The following is a 17825-nucleotide window of genomic DNA, read 5'->3' on the forward strand; positions in this document are numbered from 1 at the left end:
AGCCCAGGGAATATTATCATGAGGAGATACTTTCTCTTCAGCACCATTCACACACTCAGCCTGACAACCAAACCACAGCTTTAGGAGAAACACCTCTGCTTATGACAGGAAGTGACTTTCAGATATGAGGGGCTTGCTTTTGTCTATTTTTTCCCTCTCTCAAAACCTGCTGTGCTACCAGTGACTAAGGATGGCCAAGATTTTGGTTAATGGTTAACAGAGTAACGTTAGCACACAGACTCTGACTTCCTCCTGCTGGGGCCAGGACCAAAAGCTGCTTTGCTTGCTGGGGAACAGACAAATGTGGAAAGCAGAGCAGCTCACACCGTGAAGGGCTGGAGAACAGAGGCTTCACCCCATGGAGAAAGGAGGAGGAAAATCCAAAAAGAGCAAGAGGTGTTTGGTATGAAGAAAGGTAAGAGCTGAAACACTTTCCTGTTTAACTTACTGACTCAGAGACTGTTGCTCACAAACCAACAAAGCCCACAGGTGTGGCTGGTTGAGACACACTCGTTATACCTGACTGCTCAGACATGTGTGGCTCGGGGAGAGGGGCAAAGTGAGGAGAATCTGTTTGCTGTGAACCTGAAACTTGGGGAGGGCAGGAGAGCACCTCCTCCACCCTGGGACTGCTCATGGCAGGAAAGACACCCGCTTCAGACTGTTCTCCTGTCATTGACCACAGCCACGTCCCGGAGTTTGAGGTGGCTCTGTGGGTCAAGATCACCTTGGCCTTGGTCTACATCTGCATCTTTGTCGCGGGCCTCTTGGGCAACAGCATCACCATCAAAGTCACCAGGATCCTGCAGAAGAAAGGCTACCTGCAGAAGGAGGTCACTGACCACATGGTGAGCCTGGCCTGCTCCGACCTGCTGGTCATCCTGCTGGGCATGCCCGTGGAATTCTTCAGTGCCATCTGGAGCCCCTTTTCCACCCCCAATGGCAACATTGCCTGCAAGCTCTACTACTTTCTCTTTGAGGCCTGCAGCTACGCCACGGTGCTGCACGTGGCCACGCTCAGCTTTGAGAGGTACGTGGCCATCTGCCACCCCTTCAAGTTCAAGGCCGTGTCCGGGCCCCGCACGGTGAAGCTGCTCATTGCCTTTGTCTGGGGCACATCCCTCATTGTGGCTCTGCCCCTGCTCTTTGCCATGGGCACAGAATATCCCCTGGAGGCCATCGAGGGCTACGAGAGAACGAGCTCCTGTGTCAAGCCTACTCCCAGGCACTACATTCCTGAGCTGAAGCACAACATGACCATCTGCACCTGCCTCTCCTCCAGGTGGTCTCTGTTCCAAGCCAGCATCTTCAGCGCCTTTGCTGTGTACATCATCGTGCTGGGCTCTGTCACCTTCATGTGCCACAGCATGATGAAAGCCCTGATGATCCACAAGAAGGGGGCTGTGACAGTGAAGGGTGGACTGAAGCACCAGGAGCAGTACCTGAGGAAAAGTGAAAGTTCAGAGGGCAGGAGCTCCAGGAGACAGATCACTTTATTCCTGGGTAAGAGCCATGTCCTGCTCTGCCTCCCCTCCCTCCCTACCCCCTTTCCACTTGGGAAGAAAGCCCAGAAACCTCTGGTTTTATCTTACCAAGCTCTCCCAAAGGGTTTGAAAGTGGTACAAAATGAGGGATAATACTTTTGGTTGCAATGATACATTTCAAGAAGCCTGATGTTTCTCTATCATTTTGGTTCTTTTTGTCATTAGAACAGGTGGGAAGGAAAACCAAGGAAAAATCCAATCACTCTCTGCTATTTCTGTTGGATTTTATTACATGCAGCAATATGGGTGACAGGCTGTTGCAGCTTGACCTTTGGGGTAGCAATAGGCAACAGTTGCCTGGCTATAAAATAGCTCTACTTTATATATGTTTTATATATTTATATATGTTTTAATATATTTGTCTATAAATATTTTATATTTATATATATGTTTTACGTATTTATATATGTTTTATATATTTATATACGTTTTCCCACTAAATTACAAATATGAGTGTATTTAGTAAGGCTGCTGATGGGAGGGAAGACTGTATTGCAAGCTCTCAAGCTTGTCTCTCTCTGAAGGCATTTCCCTGTTAATTCAGGATGCTCCTTGGAGAGTTCTCAGCCTCAGCAGTTGTGGCTGTGTTGCATGTGAGCATTAAGGAAGCTGGACTGGAGAGCTGATTTGGTCTCACAAATTGCGGTTGCCCTCTTTGAATTTTTTTTTTCCTCTGGTTTTATTTGAAAGCCTGTAACCCTGAAATTATGTTTGATTCTGATCTCTCTCGCCACATTCATCAGACAAAAAACTAATGGAGCTGTCATTCCACCAGCTTGGAATCTTTCTGGGCAGTGATCCATGCAGCCTCCACGTTTGCTGATAGTCTTATAGGCACCCTCAATCATGTCCTGAGCATTACTGTTAGTTCCTGTTTTGTTGGGTCCCTTATTATGGTGCTGGATATAATAAATGAACCATCTAGAAGAGAAATGCACAGTACACCCAGTATCTGTGTTGCTTTTTGGTGCTCTGACTGATATGACAGAGAGGGACTTGAAATTTGTGCATCTGTCCACTTCTACAACTTTAAGTAGATTAGATTTTGTATTACTTTTTTCCTCCTTTTTAATGGTTTTTTTTTCCCCTGAGGATCCTCTCCTTCCTCATCTAGTCCTGCTCTTGCAATGGCCTGTGTCAGGCCATGAAATGAAGAAATCATCTCCTCTCACAAGGAGTGGAGAGGCCCCATCTGTGGTTTATTAAAAGGGCTCTGTGTCTCTCACTCCAGTGACAGTACAGATTTCTAGAGTTCAGGCTCAGCAGTGGAGCTAAACACACCTGTGGCACAAAGCAGAAAAAGGGATCTGCTCTTGAAGGGCTGCCTGGGGGATCCTTAGATATGTGTGGCTCTCCCTCCCATTAAAGCCAAACCTGAGATCCAAATCCTGGCTGGGCTGAGAGGGGAAGGTAAATTGTCATGGCTTTTCCTCCCCTTCTTGATTATTCTTCCTGGTACTCTAGCATGGAATAGGAGATGCAATGCTGCTTGCAAAAGTGCTGAATAAACAAAAGCAACTGGTTTGCCCTTTATGATAAGGGAATTTGCCCTCCTGTGTATCTGACACTTCCACTGTGCTCTCAGCTTTCTGGAGACAGGAGATACTTGTGTGAATTCCCCAAAATTATTTTAGTGGCAAGACTCTTAATACAAGCCTTGCTAATTTACTTGGCTTGGGGAATAAATTAATAAACTGAGGAGGAAGAAACTCTGGCTTGCATTTCTGAGAACAATGCAAAGCAATTTAATTTGGAGATTTCATAACAGTGATGCTTTAGGGCAGTTTTAACCCAGAAGAAATGAACATATAAATTGTTTACAAATTGCTGAATTTAAATATTGTGATTTAGAAGTCCTCTTTGTTTTTCATTTAACAGATGGGTCAAATTAAAACCAATACTTGCACATTCACGGCATATTTCACTTTTAATGTGAAATGTAAATGACAGTATATAGCATCGTGTCTTTGTACATCTAACAGCAATAAAAACAATTTAGCATTTTCTTCTGGTTGTTAAAAGTGATAAGTTCTATAAAACGGAGATTAAAATCATAAATCTGACTATGAGAAAAAGCTAAGTAGAGGATGACACTGGGAGGAAATAATGTTTTTTTAGTGTCCTGTTATTGTGTGGCACTCGAGAACGTTCATGGAAATTAATTGTAAATGTTGAAAGATTACTTGCTATAGATGGTATTGATGCTTGCAGGAGGGGTGACACCACTGCAGAAACTGGGTAGCTGAAATAAGTCTGAAAACACTTGGCTGATGGCTCTTTCATGAAATGCAAGCTTTTAACAGTATTTAAAGCCTCTTAATATGCTTGACCCACCCTGACAGGAATCAATTTAGTCTTTGTGGCTACTTGATCTTGTCTTTCTCCTATGGCCATGAAGGCAGTGACCACCTAAATGGTGACAAGGTGCCACTGGGACCTCTTGCTGCTCCAACACCTGAGGCCCTACGCTGTAGGAGCTCTCAAGAAAGGGGGGGTTTGGAGGGCATATGTCTTATAATTATAAATGTTATAAGTGGATTGCAGCAAACAGAGAAAGGGAATATAAAGGAAGGATTCCGTAAAAGACAGCTCCAACTAGTGCAATAATTATAAATATTACAAAAAGAACACTTCCATAGCTGAAAGTAAGTTAAGAATCCCTAGGAAAGTAAGTTAAGAGTCTTTGGGAAGTGTTAGCACTGGGAGAGGGGAGCAGTATGTGAGGAGCCTCCACATGAGCTCCTGGAGGGAAAGCACCACCAGCAGTGCCTGCTCCCTGGCCATGGCTACACCAACCTGGCCACTGTCCAGAAGCACATTTGTACAAAACCAGCTGTGTGGTTTGTCATCACACTGGACCTGACTCTACAACAAAGTGAGTTCTGATGATCCCAGCTGAAAAAGGAGTCGGTTCTAAAGCTTCTGTGATGTTTCCCTTGGCAGCTTCAGTTTGAGCTTCTGCTAAAAGCCTTGATCATTTTGCATAAAGCAGCCTCAAGCCTACCACAGTACAGACATTGAAATAAGGGTCTGTTTGTGCTGCTACATCCTCTTTCTTTGTATTATACACTTCCAGTTGGCCCTTCGGAGCAGCACTCCTCTGTTTCCACAGATCCACTGAGTGGGGCTGCTGGGCTTGGTGGCTGCTTTGCCAGTTGACATCTGGGCAGCATTCTTCTGTCTCCTGTCCATGATGAAACATCTGTCCTTCCTGAGGTGTTCCATCCAGAAAAGAGAAATATCCAAGTGGTCTGGCTGCTATGGAAGTATTGGTGGAGGTGCACTGAAGCACTGCTGTAGCTGCAGCAGTCTGCAGGAGCCAGAGCTGATGCTGGACCTGCCCAGCTGGAGATCCTGTTGGTACCATCCAGCACCATCAGCTTCCCTGGGACATGTGAGGCAGGAAATTCCCACTGCTCTCTCTTTCCCACCTCTACAGAGCTGCAACTTTTCTGCTTTGAGGCCATCTGACGTAGGATGAATTTTTCCTGGACAGCAGATATCCTGCAGCTCTTTTGATAAGCAGGCAAGAGAATTTGTTATAACCTACAGCTGTGCATTCATCTGAGAAAGGCAGCATAGTGGAGGTTTTAAATTTTTTTTGGTGGGGTATAACACTTAAGTGTGTCAAATACACTGAGTGTAAACCTGAAGGCAATGGCAGTGGTGATTTCCTGTGATGTGGTATGGTACAGACAGCTTCAGGGCAGGTCTGCTTTACAGGGCAAGGGCAGCCAGAGGCTTTGCTGACACTGGTGAGTGACATGGAATGAAAGAGAATCCCTGTCTCTAAGTTGAAAAAAAAACCCATCCAAAGCCAAAAAGAAAATGGGCAGAAGGGAAGGGCTGGAAAGCTAGGCAGGAGGAAGTCAGACCTGACCAAAGCCATGCCACTTTGCTGGTGGCTGTTGTTAAAGCAATGCCAGGCTATTCTATAACAGCACCAAAGCCTCTGTGAACACCATGACCAGCTTTACTGAGCCATTAGCTGAATCTAGATAAAACCTTGACTCACAACTTCAAAGGATCTCTTAGAACTTCAGATGGAGCACCATTTTCTTGCCATATACTACTGCTGGCAGCTTAATGCTCTGCTCAGAATAAAGGTATTATGTGTAGGAATGGCCTCTCCAAAGATCACTGAAGAAGTGTATTTTGTAAGGCACTTGGAAAATTTCAGGAGGCAAATTACTTCAGAGTACTTCAAGTAGTTGTGAAAAATGCATGGTTGTCATCTAGGTATGACTCAGGCACAGTGTAATTGGACAACAGACTTCTGGTACAGGAAAATTAGATGTTTCTTCATAGGCTGGAATTTGGCTGGGTTTTTCCCTACTGAAAAAGCTGAAGGTTAGGGATAGAACAAAAATGAAAAGAATAAGCTAATTGATGAGATTCCAGAACGCAGCTCCAGCCCACGTTCTTTAAACTCAGCTTCATTGACTCCTTGGGGTTCAATTCTTTAATCATTCCATCAAGCTGCCTTTCTTCAGGCACCTTGCTGCAGACATGTCTGAAGATGACTACCCTGTAGGCTGGATTTGATTTTAATCTCTCTGTGTTTCATATGGTGATTCCATCCATAGGTTTTCCTGAGCAGGGCTTTGAATTCCACAAGACAAGCAGGAGGCTCAGTGCACTGAAATGGGTGGACACTCAGACCAACAGACCAGGGTCTGGCCACTCTGGTGTCTGGGGCATCTACCCTCTGTAACTAGTAAGTTTTTTTTTTCCAGGTCCTGCTTCTTGGAAAAGTGATAAAAGCAAATTATTTTCCTGCTGGTGTTGGGTAAAATTTGTCTTCCCCTTCTCTGCAAAAGCATTAACCTGGTGTCAGTGGCAAAACCAATCAGTGCTGTTGAATGCTGGTAGCACAAAACTGAAGCTCAGCTATTCAACAGGTGACAATGGAAAGGCTGCATTGAGGGATGATGGATTCTCAGGGCAATTGTGTACAAATAATCTCCTCTGAAGAGCAGGGGAACTTCTGTCAGTTAAAAAAAAAAAAAAAAAACCCACAGTAAAATAGACTCAATGGAAACTTCCAAAATCCAGACATCTCTATGTTCAGGTTTCCCACACAGCAATTTAAAAAGGAACATGAGGAGAGACCAGCATAATTTTCCTCCCTATTGTACAGAAAGCAATTTATCTACTCCTGCTTTTAACTGGACTCATGTAATAGAAGATTGTGCTTTCAGCATAAGTGGACACTCTTCCTTCCCTCCTACACTGAGGGATGGCAAAACAACAACAAGAGAAATAGAATCGAAGAATAGGGACTAATTGAGGCCAGCACCCCCAAGGTATTTAAGATTTTTGTAGTTTTAATGGAAAAATCAATGTGTGATTACACTTTGCATTAGAGTACTTAAAAATTGCTTCAGCATGAAAAGTCTGCAGCTTTGAAAACAACCTCACCCTGCAAATACTGTAGTCAGAGGAGCAGATTCACCACTAATGGAATTCACATAATTCCCCATATATGATACCTTGGCAGATGGGGTCTCTGGGGACATCTGAGAGCTGGTTTTCCATGAGGACAGTGAATGCTTTCCTGGTGCTTTGTTAGAGTTGTGGCCATGCTTCTGTCTTTCACCTGATGCCTACAAGGAAGCTGGGATTTCACCTGGTCTGAAGCTGGGATTTCACCTGGTCTGTAGGGACTTGCAGCTTTTGATTCTTTATGCCTCAGCATCTGTGCTGCCCAGAGAAAAAGTGCCCAGCTAAGATTCCTGAAGTACTTCTGCCCTGTACTTACAGCTGCCCAAAGTCTTTAAGCCTCATTAAGGACCATTACCCGTGTTGGCCTTAAACTTAATATTATTAATCTCTCTCTCTTTCTCTTACAAGCTGTAGTTAATAAACCTAGTGGCCCTTGGTTCTTTTGGCACTCCTAGGTAAATGCTAAGAGAAGGAATTAGGGAAGTTCAGGCAATATCCCTCACTGTGCAACCTGAGCCAAGAAACAGGCAGGACAGGCTGTGTCACCTCAGCTTCTGAAAAACACACTCTGTGTCATGGCAATCCAAGACATGTTTTCTTACAAGTAGAAGCCTTGGGAAATGTCTTTTTTTTCAGAGTGGATAAGAAAGCAGGAAGATTTATTTCTCTCAAAGTGGAGAAATACAGATGTTGCTACAGGTATGAAGTGGCTTGACTTGTACTGGCCTTTTTCTTTGGTCAAGAGAATATTGCCCTAAGCATTAATTTCCCAGTATTTCTCTGTTTTCTTGCTCTCTCTTCTGAGTAAGATGCCATCTCAAATGTAGATGGCTCTTGCAATTCCCCAGTTTCAGAAGGTAGGAGTCATTTGTGGGAAGTTCACAGATAATTTATTGGAATCTTCACCTGTGAAAGCTAAATGCCTTATCTAATCCTCTGTTGTTTCATATTCAAATTATACTACAGTTCCTGTAATTAAATCTTTTGTTTTCCTATCTGATGTTGGGGCCATTATCTTTTAACAATGATTGCAAGCCTGTGAATTTTAATGGGGAAGAACTTTAATATCTGTGCTTTTGTTAGTGAGGCTTTCAATTTTGTTGTTTATTATCATAACAACACAGAGTGTCACACTGGGTGCACCTCAGCACGTCTGCAGGTGACACCAAGCTGAGTGGTGTGGTTGACACACCTGAAGGACAGGATGCCTTCCAAAGGGACTTGGACAAGTGTCCAAGGCCAGGTTAGACAGGGCTTGGAGCAGCCTGGTCTGATGGAAGGTGTCCCTGTCCAAGGCAGGGGGTTGAAGCAACATGAGCTTCACAGTCCCTTCCAACCCAAATCATTCTATGGTTCTGTGATTTTCCTACATAACTTCTTGGTTTACTGGAGGCAACATTTGTGTAAGAAACTGAGAACTGACCAATATCTTAAAGACTTCTTCCCTTTCATTGTAGCAGGTGAGTTCCTAAACCACAGAAGACAAACAGACATGATTTCAGATTCTATTTGGCACAATGTGCTGTAGCAGTTTTCCAGCCTTTTTTTGAGGGTATCATAAGCTTATACTGCTTAGGTGAGAAAGCAGTTATCCTTCTGATCTCTGCTGTTCATGGATGAGTAATATCAAGGCCAGAATATTATAGATTAAATGAGTCTGCCAAGAACCTTTTAATCTTATGAATTGTGACTTTCAAGGAAAGGTGAAACTGAGAAAGAGGTCTGGTACTGTGATGAGCTAACTTTTCCATGTTTCCTTTTAAGCTGTCTGTAAGCTTCTCGTTGCATTAATTCCCTCTTAAAAGCACACAGCATTTTTGTTCAATTTTGATCAATTTTTAGAATAAGGAATTTAAGTTGAAATGCAGATATGAGGTTAGAGTTGGGGATCCATCAGCAGGTGAATGTTGTTACAGAAGCATGCAGGGAGAGTTCTGTGAGTGCTCAGAAAGCGCTTGACGACCACCTGCAAACAGGGGCACGTGTGTAACAATTACCAGGAAACTAAACTTTAATCATCAGTATAAAAACAACAGGGGTTCATTAGAGAAGATAACATTTCTTAGCCATCCATCCTTGTCCTCAGTGTAAATGGCTTTCTTTTCCCATGTTTGATCAGGCAGCATCTGCTCCAGTCTCTAGCTGAACCTTGCAAAACAGCTCAGAGCTCAGCCCCTTTCAGAGGGTAGTGCAAATATCTTTTCCTTGCTCATTTGCTTATTTCTGCAAATCCACCTTGATTTTCTCCTTCATATATTATTGCCAGCTTGTTTTCTGTTCAGTGTAATGATTGTCTTACCCAGCTAAAACAGCAGCCACCTCATGCCCAGATTTTTTGTGCTATGTCTGGTATGGTGCTGCTGAAGGTGATTTTGATTTGAAGAAATTTTAGAAGGCTTTCTTGATTGCTCCTTCATAACTAAACCCCTGGAGTTCAGTATATACCTATGCCTTCTATTAGATTGCTGTAACTGCAATTGTTATAGTCCTTTTACCATAAGGCACACAATTTAAATTGTGAAACTCGCTGTTGTGGAGGCCAGATGTAAAAATGAGATCCTAAAAGAGGTTAAATATAACCTTGAAGGATAGTGCTGACAAGAACAAGATATAATCTCCACTCTAGAAGCCCCTGATACTGCTGACTGCCAAGACCTTGGTGTGAATAGAACAGGAAAATCCCTGGTTCCTTCTCCTGCAGATCTCTGTGTGGGATCATCACAGAGAGAAATTAATGGGTAGTCCTAGGTCTGTCCCAGTATGTCTGCTTTCAATATGAAACTTTCTGTATATGCAAAACCAGGCATGTAATCTGTCTGCCATCAGCCAGGAACAGGAACATGAGCTTTTTAAGATGGTAGAACAAAATTTTTGAGTAGACAAGAGACAAAAAAGGATTGAAATGCTCTGCCTCAAATTCTGCTTATTTTTCGCTGCATCCTTTTGCCCCTAAAATGTAAACTTTTTAAGAAAAGAAAGGTGTTAATTTCTGGGTGTGTTACTTACCTCTGTTGTGTGTACACCAAAATGTGTTTTGTTTGATAAGCTCTAGTACTTGCTGATGTTATAATTCCTGTGCCTCACATTGTCTCTCTCTCTCTCCAACAAAGACAACTTTTGAGCTGAGTTTGAAAAGAAAGCTGACATTTGTCCCATAAAGACACTGAGAATGAAGTTCCTCACCAGCTGAATCCCTTAGTAATGCTTAAAGGCATCTATAGAAGAGAGTTCTTGAATCTGCTAAGACTGAACCAAGAATCAGAATAAAACTTTTAAGGTAGCTAAAGGCTGCAGTACGTCAGCAGCAGAGCACACAGATATTCAAACAGCCTTTCTTGTGAACACAACTTCTAACATGTCAGGTTTTAACCATGAGATAAGAAGCAGCCTTGTGTGATGAAGGTCAAACAGGAGTCAAAAGCAAGCACGCTGGTGCTTGCCCTTGTCCTTCAGACAGTGAAATTGCTAAAAGCTGTCTGACTTTCTGTCACAGGATTACTCAACAGACCCTTCTGACTGCTTGAAAGAAATGCTTGTCTAAAATGGGTGAAATGGGTTGTGTTACAGGTGTTCATGAGATGGTGTTTAAAGGATTGTTTTGTCTTGAAAGCCAAAATACCTAAGCCTTAGTGCTAGTAAATGATGGCATCAGGTTCTGCCAGGTGTGTGAAAGCATGTATTGGCATTTTCAGACATACACAAACTTTTGAAATCTTGGATGATGATTCTAGAGGAATAACTTAGCTACTGAAGTTTGATGGTTTACAATAGATTTACTTTTAAACTTGAACTTTTGAAAAGATGCCATGTGTAACTACCCATATTGAGGTTGGAGGAAAAAAAGGCTTCCAAGGTGGTTGCAGAATGGGGGGACAGATGTTTAACAAGAGCTAAAAAGTTTGCGTTGTTTATTGTAGCAAACAGAAAAATACAGCTGGCTTTGAGTTATCTGTAAGTACAGTGGGGCAGTGAGTGAAAGAGGAAGATGTGGTTTGAAAGCCTTGCAAAAGGGATTGAGAAACAGCTGTATGCAGATTGACTGGGCACAATCAGCCTGATCTCACTGTCCATTGGGTTAAGCCTGGCAGGTTAAACATGCTCAGACACTGCCCAAGGAGCCCAGCCTGTTTAAGTCAGGTTATCTCAAGCAGCTTGCAATTGCCTACAGCTGCAGAGCAAGAATATTCCTTCCAGCCTGCACACCTTCCTCTCCAGCTTAGAGATTGGAGTCTGAAAGTTGTAGTACCCTTGATTAAGTGCACATTTAAAGAGCTTTAAATCCATGCTGACTATAGATTTGCTATAAAAAGAACCAACTAAAAAACAGTAGTAGAAGAGCAAAATGAGAAAATTCTTCTGAAACTGCTGGTCTGGTGGGCACAAAGAGCCATCCCCCCTCAGCTGGAGCAGTGTCTGTGCCTGTGGAGGTTTGTGACTGTATTCCTCTTCTTGCCTTCAGTGCTTCCCTTGTGCCCTTTCTTGGAAATTTTTCCCCACCTGGTGTACTTGGAGGCAGCCTTGGGAACTCATTGTTTAAAGTTAATGTCTGGAGACTGAAGCTTTCCATTGGCTGGATTCCCTTCCCTTTTCCTGCCTCCTGCTCATATGCACATCTACTGAATTCTAAAAAGCTTTTTGATAGCAACTTGGAATTTAAATGTCCCCTTTCTATTTGTCTCCTGGTCCAAGCCAACATCTGAATGCATTCTTTTCTATTACTAAGAACATATTGACAATTTAGGAAACATTGTCCTACAGTGCAAACACTCTGATATTACAAAATACTGCCATGTTCTCTGCATTGAGCTAAATGAGAGCATTGGCACAAGAACTAATAGGTCTATAGGGGCCATGAATGAGTACAGACAGAAATGAGAAAATTTCTAATCATGAGAAGGACATGGCCAGGGACAGTTTTCCAAGCAGAGACTGAGACTGAACTCATTCAGTTTTTGGGTACAGAATGTGATCATTTCTGCAAGTTGTGGTGTGGTAGCCTGTGCTGGGAGGGGGGACAGATTTCTGGTCATAAAGCCAAGGACTGCTGGTTTGGAAGGAAAAGGTTGGAATGGAAAAGTCATGCTTGGTGCTCCTTGGTGTGGCCTGTGCGGCTCTGCATCCTCCTTTGGGAGACAGCTGAACTTGCAAGGTCCAGCAAGCCTAAGCAAGCTGAACATTTCAGATACCTTTCAAATACCTTTTGCCAAAAGGAAACTTTGAGAAATGTGACCTGGGACCACACAAGTCCCTCTTGGTGCACATCCAGATCTCTGCCTGGAGGTGGAGGAATCATTTCCTGCATGTTCTGGTCTCTGAATCAGGGGTAAGCTATCCCTGTGCTGCTCCTCCTCTCGCTGCCCAGCTCCCTCTGCCCTGATGCCCTCCTCCAAACCCACGTGGCTGTCAGCCCCCCTGTGCCTGATGACTACCACTCAAAACCCTCCTCTGAGCCCCTATCTCCACGAGAGAATTGCTTTAACCTTATCAAATGGAGGTGAAATTTGAAATGACTTAATGTTTATTTGCTGACAGGCAGGAATGTCCTCTAAATTGACTGTCATAGCTGGAACACAATGCTGTAGGACAAACTCACAACCTCTTTCTGGCCTTCAGTGAAACAATGTTAAGATTGGGAACTGGGGATATAATTTTGGCCCCCGTGGATAATATGGATAGCGTTCTCATTTTGAAGTTTTACACAATGAAGCTATATTTGATATTTGCATAATTCAAATAGATGAAATCCTCAAACAGGCACAGAAGACTTGATTTCATTAACTTGGGATGCAGCCATCCCCATCTTTCATGCAAATGGAAAATACCTTTCCTGTAAGTATGCTTTAAAGATTCATTTCTTTCTCTAATCAAGTGGTGAAATCCTACCCGTGGGAACCAGAATTGATTTCTTTTCCCTCCGGACTCGATATCATAGACCTTATTTGGGTTAAGTTCTGTCATGGAATTGAGGATTAACCCTTCTGTGTGCTCCTGTTGGCTTCCCTGGCATGCTGAAAATGCACCTGGTGCAGTTGTCCTGCAGATGTAGCCACCAGCTCAGGGAAGCTCTGCCTCTTGTCAGCAAGGATCTATTTCCACTGAATCCCTGACCTTGAGAGCTCCTTTTTAAATTTCCTCCTGGGCCTTGAATGCTGTAATTGATTACGGTTGTTTTGGTTTTAGTCTTTAACAATCAAGGTGAAGAATTGCTCCTGAATTTTTTTAAGATGTCAGGAGGAAGGCAGCTTGCCCACACTGCATGGCCAGTGCCACAGTGGGCTCCTGCAAGCCTTCCATGAGACACTGATGTTTCTGCCTGGGATGGAAACCAGACAGGAATGCTCTGCTCTTGGAGCTGCCACTTGTGCCAGGGGCCTCTTGGGGTACCAGACAGCTCCACTGCATTAATTCAATTCAATAGGCACCAGTGAAAATTAAAGGTATTTGATGTTGGTCCAAGTAGTCTTAGGGAATAGTCCTTCTCACTATGTAGCCTGAGCCCCTGCTGGGACTCCTGTCATGGCAGTGCTTAGGTGAATTTCCCTCTCTCCTTACTACTGAATTACCTGTATTTCTTTGTATGCTATTTTCTGGTTCACCTTTTTGGTAATAAAGCTCTGCATTTTTTTTCTGTCTTTCAGATACATCACTTTTCACTTGAATTGTCTTATATTACTTGAAACTGATAGCCTGACCCCTTGGCCACTGTGCTTCATCCATAGCAGGATGCTCTGCTACATTCTAATGAAGAACTGCCTTACAAATGACAAAAAAACCCCCAAAATGAAACCAAATGAACCAACCAAAACAAAGCACCCCTCCACCCCCCCAAATTAAGAACCACAAAGACAAGAGGAAAATATGTATTTTTCTGTGATATCTCCTGATGCTTCATTTTCTCATTCCCTTTGCCTTAGAACACAAAGCATTGTCATTGGGAAGGGTTTTTTCTCACTCTGAAAGTGATTTTATGGTGTGTTCCTTGCCTCTGCTGCCTACTAGCTTGTCCTGCAGAAGAAAGCAGTTGGTCAGAACTGAATGGCTCAAGAGAAGCCAAGATGACCTGGATTTTCCTCTTGCATTGAAGGAATATTTTACTCTCTGACTGGCACTGATTAGCAAACCCTCCCTTAAGTGTATACATGTTGTGGTATTTGACCTTGGCATGCCTCAGGGTTCATGTGGCCACAAAATGTGACTCTTTTGGTACCAGGGAGTGCTGAAATAGTGTGTCTGCAGATACCTCAGATGTGTGTGTATATAAACATATTTACATTATATATTACATATTTACATTATTTGAGTGAATAGGAGTAGCCATTCTCACCAATCCTCTTGCTGTGTCTCAGGGCAGGTTGCTCTCACTGAGCAGCAGGGGGGGGGTTTGGCTTGTTTGGTTCAGTCTTTAAGCAGAATCAGGCACTTTTTGGGAAAACACTTGTCCAGCAAAAGCCCCAAGAGCCTGGAGAGTGGGGCAAACACCACGTTTGGCAGTGTTTACTGGAGAGCACCACACTGAATTCAGTGGGACTAAAAGCATTTCAGACTTTGGGTGACAAAAATCTTGCCGACTGAACTCTACTGAACTCTGCTTTCAAGTCATTTCAGGTCAGGAATAATTGCCATCTTTACATCACGATTTTCAAATTCTTTATCCCTTGAAGCAGCACTGAGAAATCCAAGTGTCCCTAGGGTTCAAATCTTCTTTATTTAATTTTCCTACTATTTTAATGTATCGATGGTTCTGATCATTTTTGCTCAATGTGGTTTTGAGGAGAAAATTCTGAGGCATGAAAAAATCTGTTTAAAGTGAAACATCATGCTTTTGATCCAAAGACTGATGTTCTATGGGAGGAATAGAAACAAAAGTCTCATGATAACCCTTCTGCTTTCCTGAAATAGAAAACCTGCCTAGTTAATGAATATAAATGAATGTACATTCACTTCCTTTTTTTTGAGGTTACTAAAGCTGATTAGCATTAGGGTACCACAATTTATTCAAAGCAGTTGAGTAATTATTCTTCTTTCTATCCTATGAACACGCAACTTATTTATTACTAAAAGTTTGGGGGCTTTTAAGGCATATCCTTGAAATAACATTGAGGACATATCTTTGTCATCATCTGAGTTTTAAATGAAGTTTTTTACAATAAGTAGTTCTGGTATACAGGCAAAGAAGAAAAATTGGTCAATGCTATAGATATTCAATAAACTGTGATGCATGGTCCTACAGGAAAGGACCTAAAATCCTTAGGCACGAAATAATGTATTGACAATTTGTGTTTACACAAGTAGAATTCAATATTCAGCATAATTAAATTAGAAATTGATAGCTTGAGCAAAACAAAACAGTTTTTCATATAAAATTTAACACAGGTGAAGGCACTTTGCTTTATTGTGACGCCAGGTGGATCAGGGTGCTTTGGCTGACAGTTATTCTCCAGCAGATCATCATAAAGTGACTTGTGTGCTTTAGCCTTACCTGTTATGTTGGGTTAATGAGAATTTATTCCCCACTTGCCTGTAGAGGCTGTGTTGTTAGTAATGCCAAGCAGGTTAAGTTGCTCTCTCTAGCTCTATCCTTGCAAAAATTGCATCTTCTTTTCTCTCCAACCACTTGTCCTCAGGGTGTGGAAAGAGAGGCAGAAAGGGGAACTGATTCTGGCTGCAGCTGGAGGTGCTCAGGAGCTGTGAGGGTGTGGAGAATTTTCAGGCTTGTTCCTTGTTGTGCCTTTTAAAAACTTTAATAAGCTGGTTGTTGGACAGAAACACCTCTAACCTGGTTAAAAGTTACTCACTAGGTTTACATAGTTTAAGGTACAATTGGAGTATTCTTTGGGCTGGGAACACTTTATTTCCTCATGCTTGGTAGCTGTCCCTAAAGGCACGTAAAATTTTGTGTGGAGGAAAATAAACTATGAGATTCTTAAGCACAATATTATTATTTTAAATGTAGCAGCACCATTTTAGATTAACTATCACTTCAGAATGTGAACATTCTATTTTGGGATTAATGACTAAATCATAGACACTTCCAGCCAAAACAAATGAAACTGTTGATATGAGCACCTAGCAGAGCAGAGTTTCAGTTTCAGGTTTACCTTCCCACAGGAGCACACACGCAGCTTTCATTAGTATTTGCAAGTTCTGTGTAGGTACCCAGGGAGGAGCACACACCACTTAAAAACTGGGGGAAAATAAAAAAAGAATCTGCTCTGAAACTTTCCTGCTAATGCACTTGAACCTCATCTAAGGAGTATTATGGGGCTGAAGAGGAAAAATTCTGCAGCTGGTGAACTTTATGGCAAAGTTGCATTTCATCCTCAGACCAGTTGTAAAAAGACAAGCTAAAATAAATCTTCTACGTTTTGCAGGTGTGCAGAAAATTCATGAATAAAATTTAAGTCTGCAAGCAACCTATTAGGTCACAATAAGAAGTTAAACAAATTCAAAGCACCTGTATGCTCCTCATGTAGAACCACCAGCTTTGAGAACAATGACATTGGGCAGCCTTTCCTGAATTAGCAGGAGCAGTACTGAGTTATATAAATGTGGGTACTTCAGTGCTGTAACTGAAGTTTATTTATCACAAAACAGTGTTTTGGAGCCCAATCTGACACCAGGTTCTGCTGTCAATGCACTGAGCAGACAAGAACCAATAACTTCTATGTCAAAATGTACAAAATCTACATAGAGCCAGAAGGAATGGTGAGAAGGAAATTTGACATATAAAGCTGGTCTCCTCTAACGTTTATTAACAGAGCAGTTACATTTTAAGTGCATGTACCAAATATTTTGAAACTAGATAAGAAATGTTTATTTGCAATAGAAAAGTGGCCCAGCTGCTTCTGAGAACCAGAGGCTCCATGACATCTGTGTAGCAAGTTTTAGCATTTCCTGAAAATGCACATGCAAGAATCTTCATTGTAAGAACAATTATTTATGTTTGAAGACATCATGATTACCAGGAGCTCCAACGTGTAGCATTTTTTAAGATGTTGATCATGGGTTACCAGATGAAAATGAGCTGCAGTAAGCTGTCAAAGGCAGATGGATTTGAGTAGCAAGAAATGCTGCTAGCAGACATTCATTGTCAGCCACCTCTGCTGCTGGTGTTGGAAGATGAAGAGGATTATTTGCACCAGCTTGTAGCTGCTCACAGGAAAAATAACTTCTGTGTATTTGCAGATTAGACTAGGCAAAGGCTTTGCTTCTCTGCAGAAAACTCCTTAATAGAACTTGTGCTGAGGCCCTGAAGTGCAGCCTGTTTGTATTTCTCCCTTGGCAGTGTTACAAAACCTCATCTCTCCCTGATCTGCATTTGAAGAATCTTCATTTTTATCTCTTTTAGATATGGGACTTTTCCACTTTAAGCACTTCCTCTCTTTCATTTGAGCATGGAGCTGTTGGGAGGCTTTCTTTTTTCCATCTTGAGCCCAACTGTTTGCTTTAGAGAGTCCCTGGTTTGTCACTGATGGGCAGTTGTATTTCCAAATGGACTGACTGCAGCTCTCCTGGATGAGAGTCATGTTTTGTCTGATTGTCTCTTGGAGTGAGGCAGGGAGAGCCTGCAGCTCTGTTTGTTCACAGAGCTGCACACTCAGACACACTGGTGCATTGAACTTGATGCATTTAGGAGGGTAAACATCCCATGGCATGTGGATGTGTAGGCCTTATGGAATCATAGAATCACAGAGTCTCCTGAGTTGGATAATTTCTAATCTGCAGTTTCATGTGCAAAGGAACATTATGGAATGAAGAGAGTGGAGAAACCACACAGTTTAATTCAGGCACAGCTCACCCCACAGGAACAGCCACCTCTGGGAGTGATGTGCTTGC

General features: G+C 42.5%; 1 protein-coding gene across 1 annotated transcript in view; it reads left to right on the forward strand.

Moving 5' to 3' along the window:
- The first annotated feature begins 635 nt into the window (after positions 1-635).
- The window catches only part of GPR39 (G protein-coupled receptor 39), a 74459-nt gene continuing 57269 nt past the window's right edge, over positions 636-17825 (forward strand). Inside the window, exon 1 of the mRNA XM_071435393.1 lies at positions 636-1503. Coding sequence (XP_071291494.1) covers positions 636-1503 — 868 coding nt within the window. The remainder of the gene's footprint in view (positions 1504-17825) is intronic.

The sequence above is a fragment of the Agelaius tricolor genome, unplaced genomic scaffold, assembly GCF_023055355.1.
Source record: "Agelaius tricolor isolate 1412-34295 unplaced genomic scaffold, bAgeTri1.0.p SCAF_10, whole genome shotgun sequence".
Taxonomy (NCBI): domain Eukaryota; kingdom Metazoa; phylum Chordata; class Aves; order Passeriformes; family Icteridae; genus Agelaius; species Agelaius tricolor.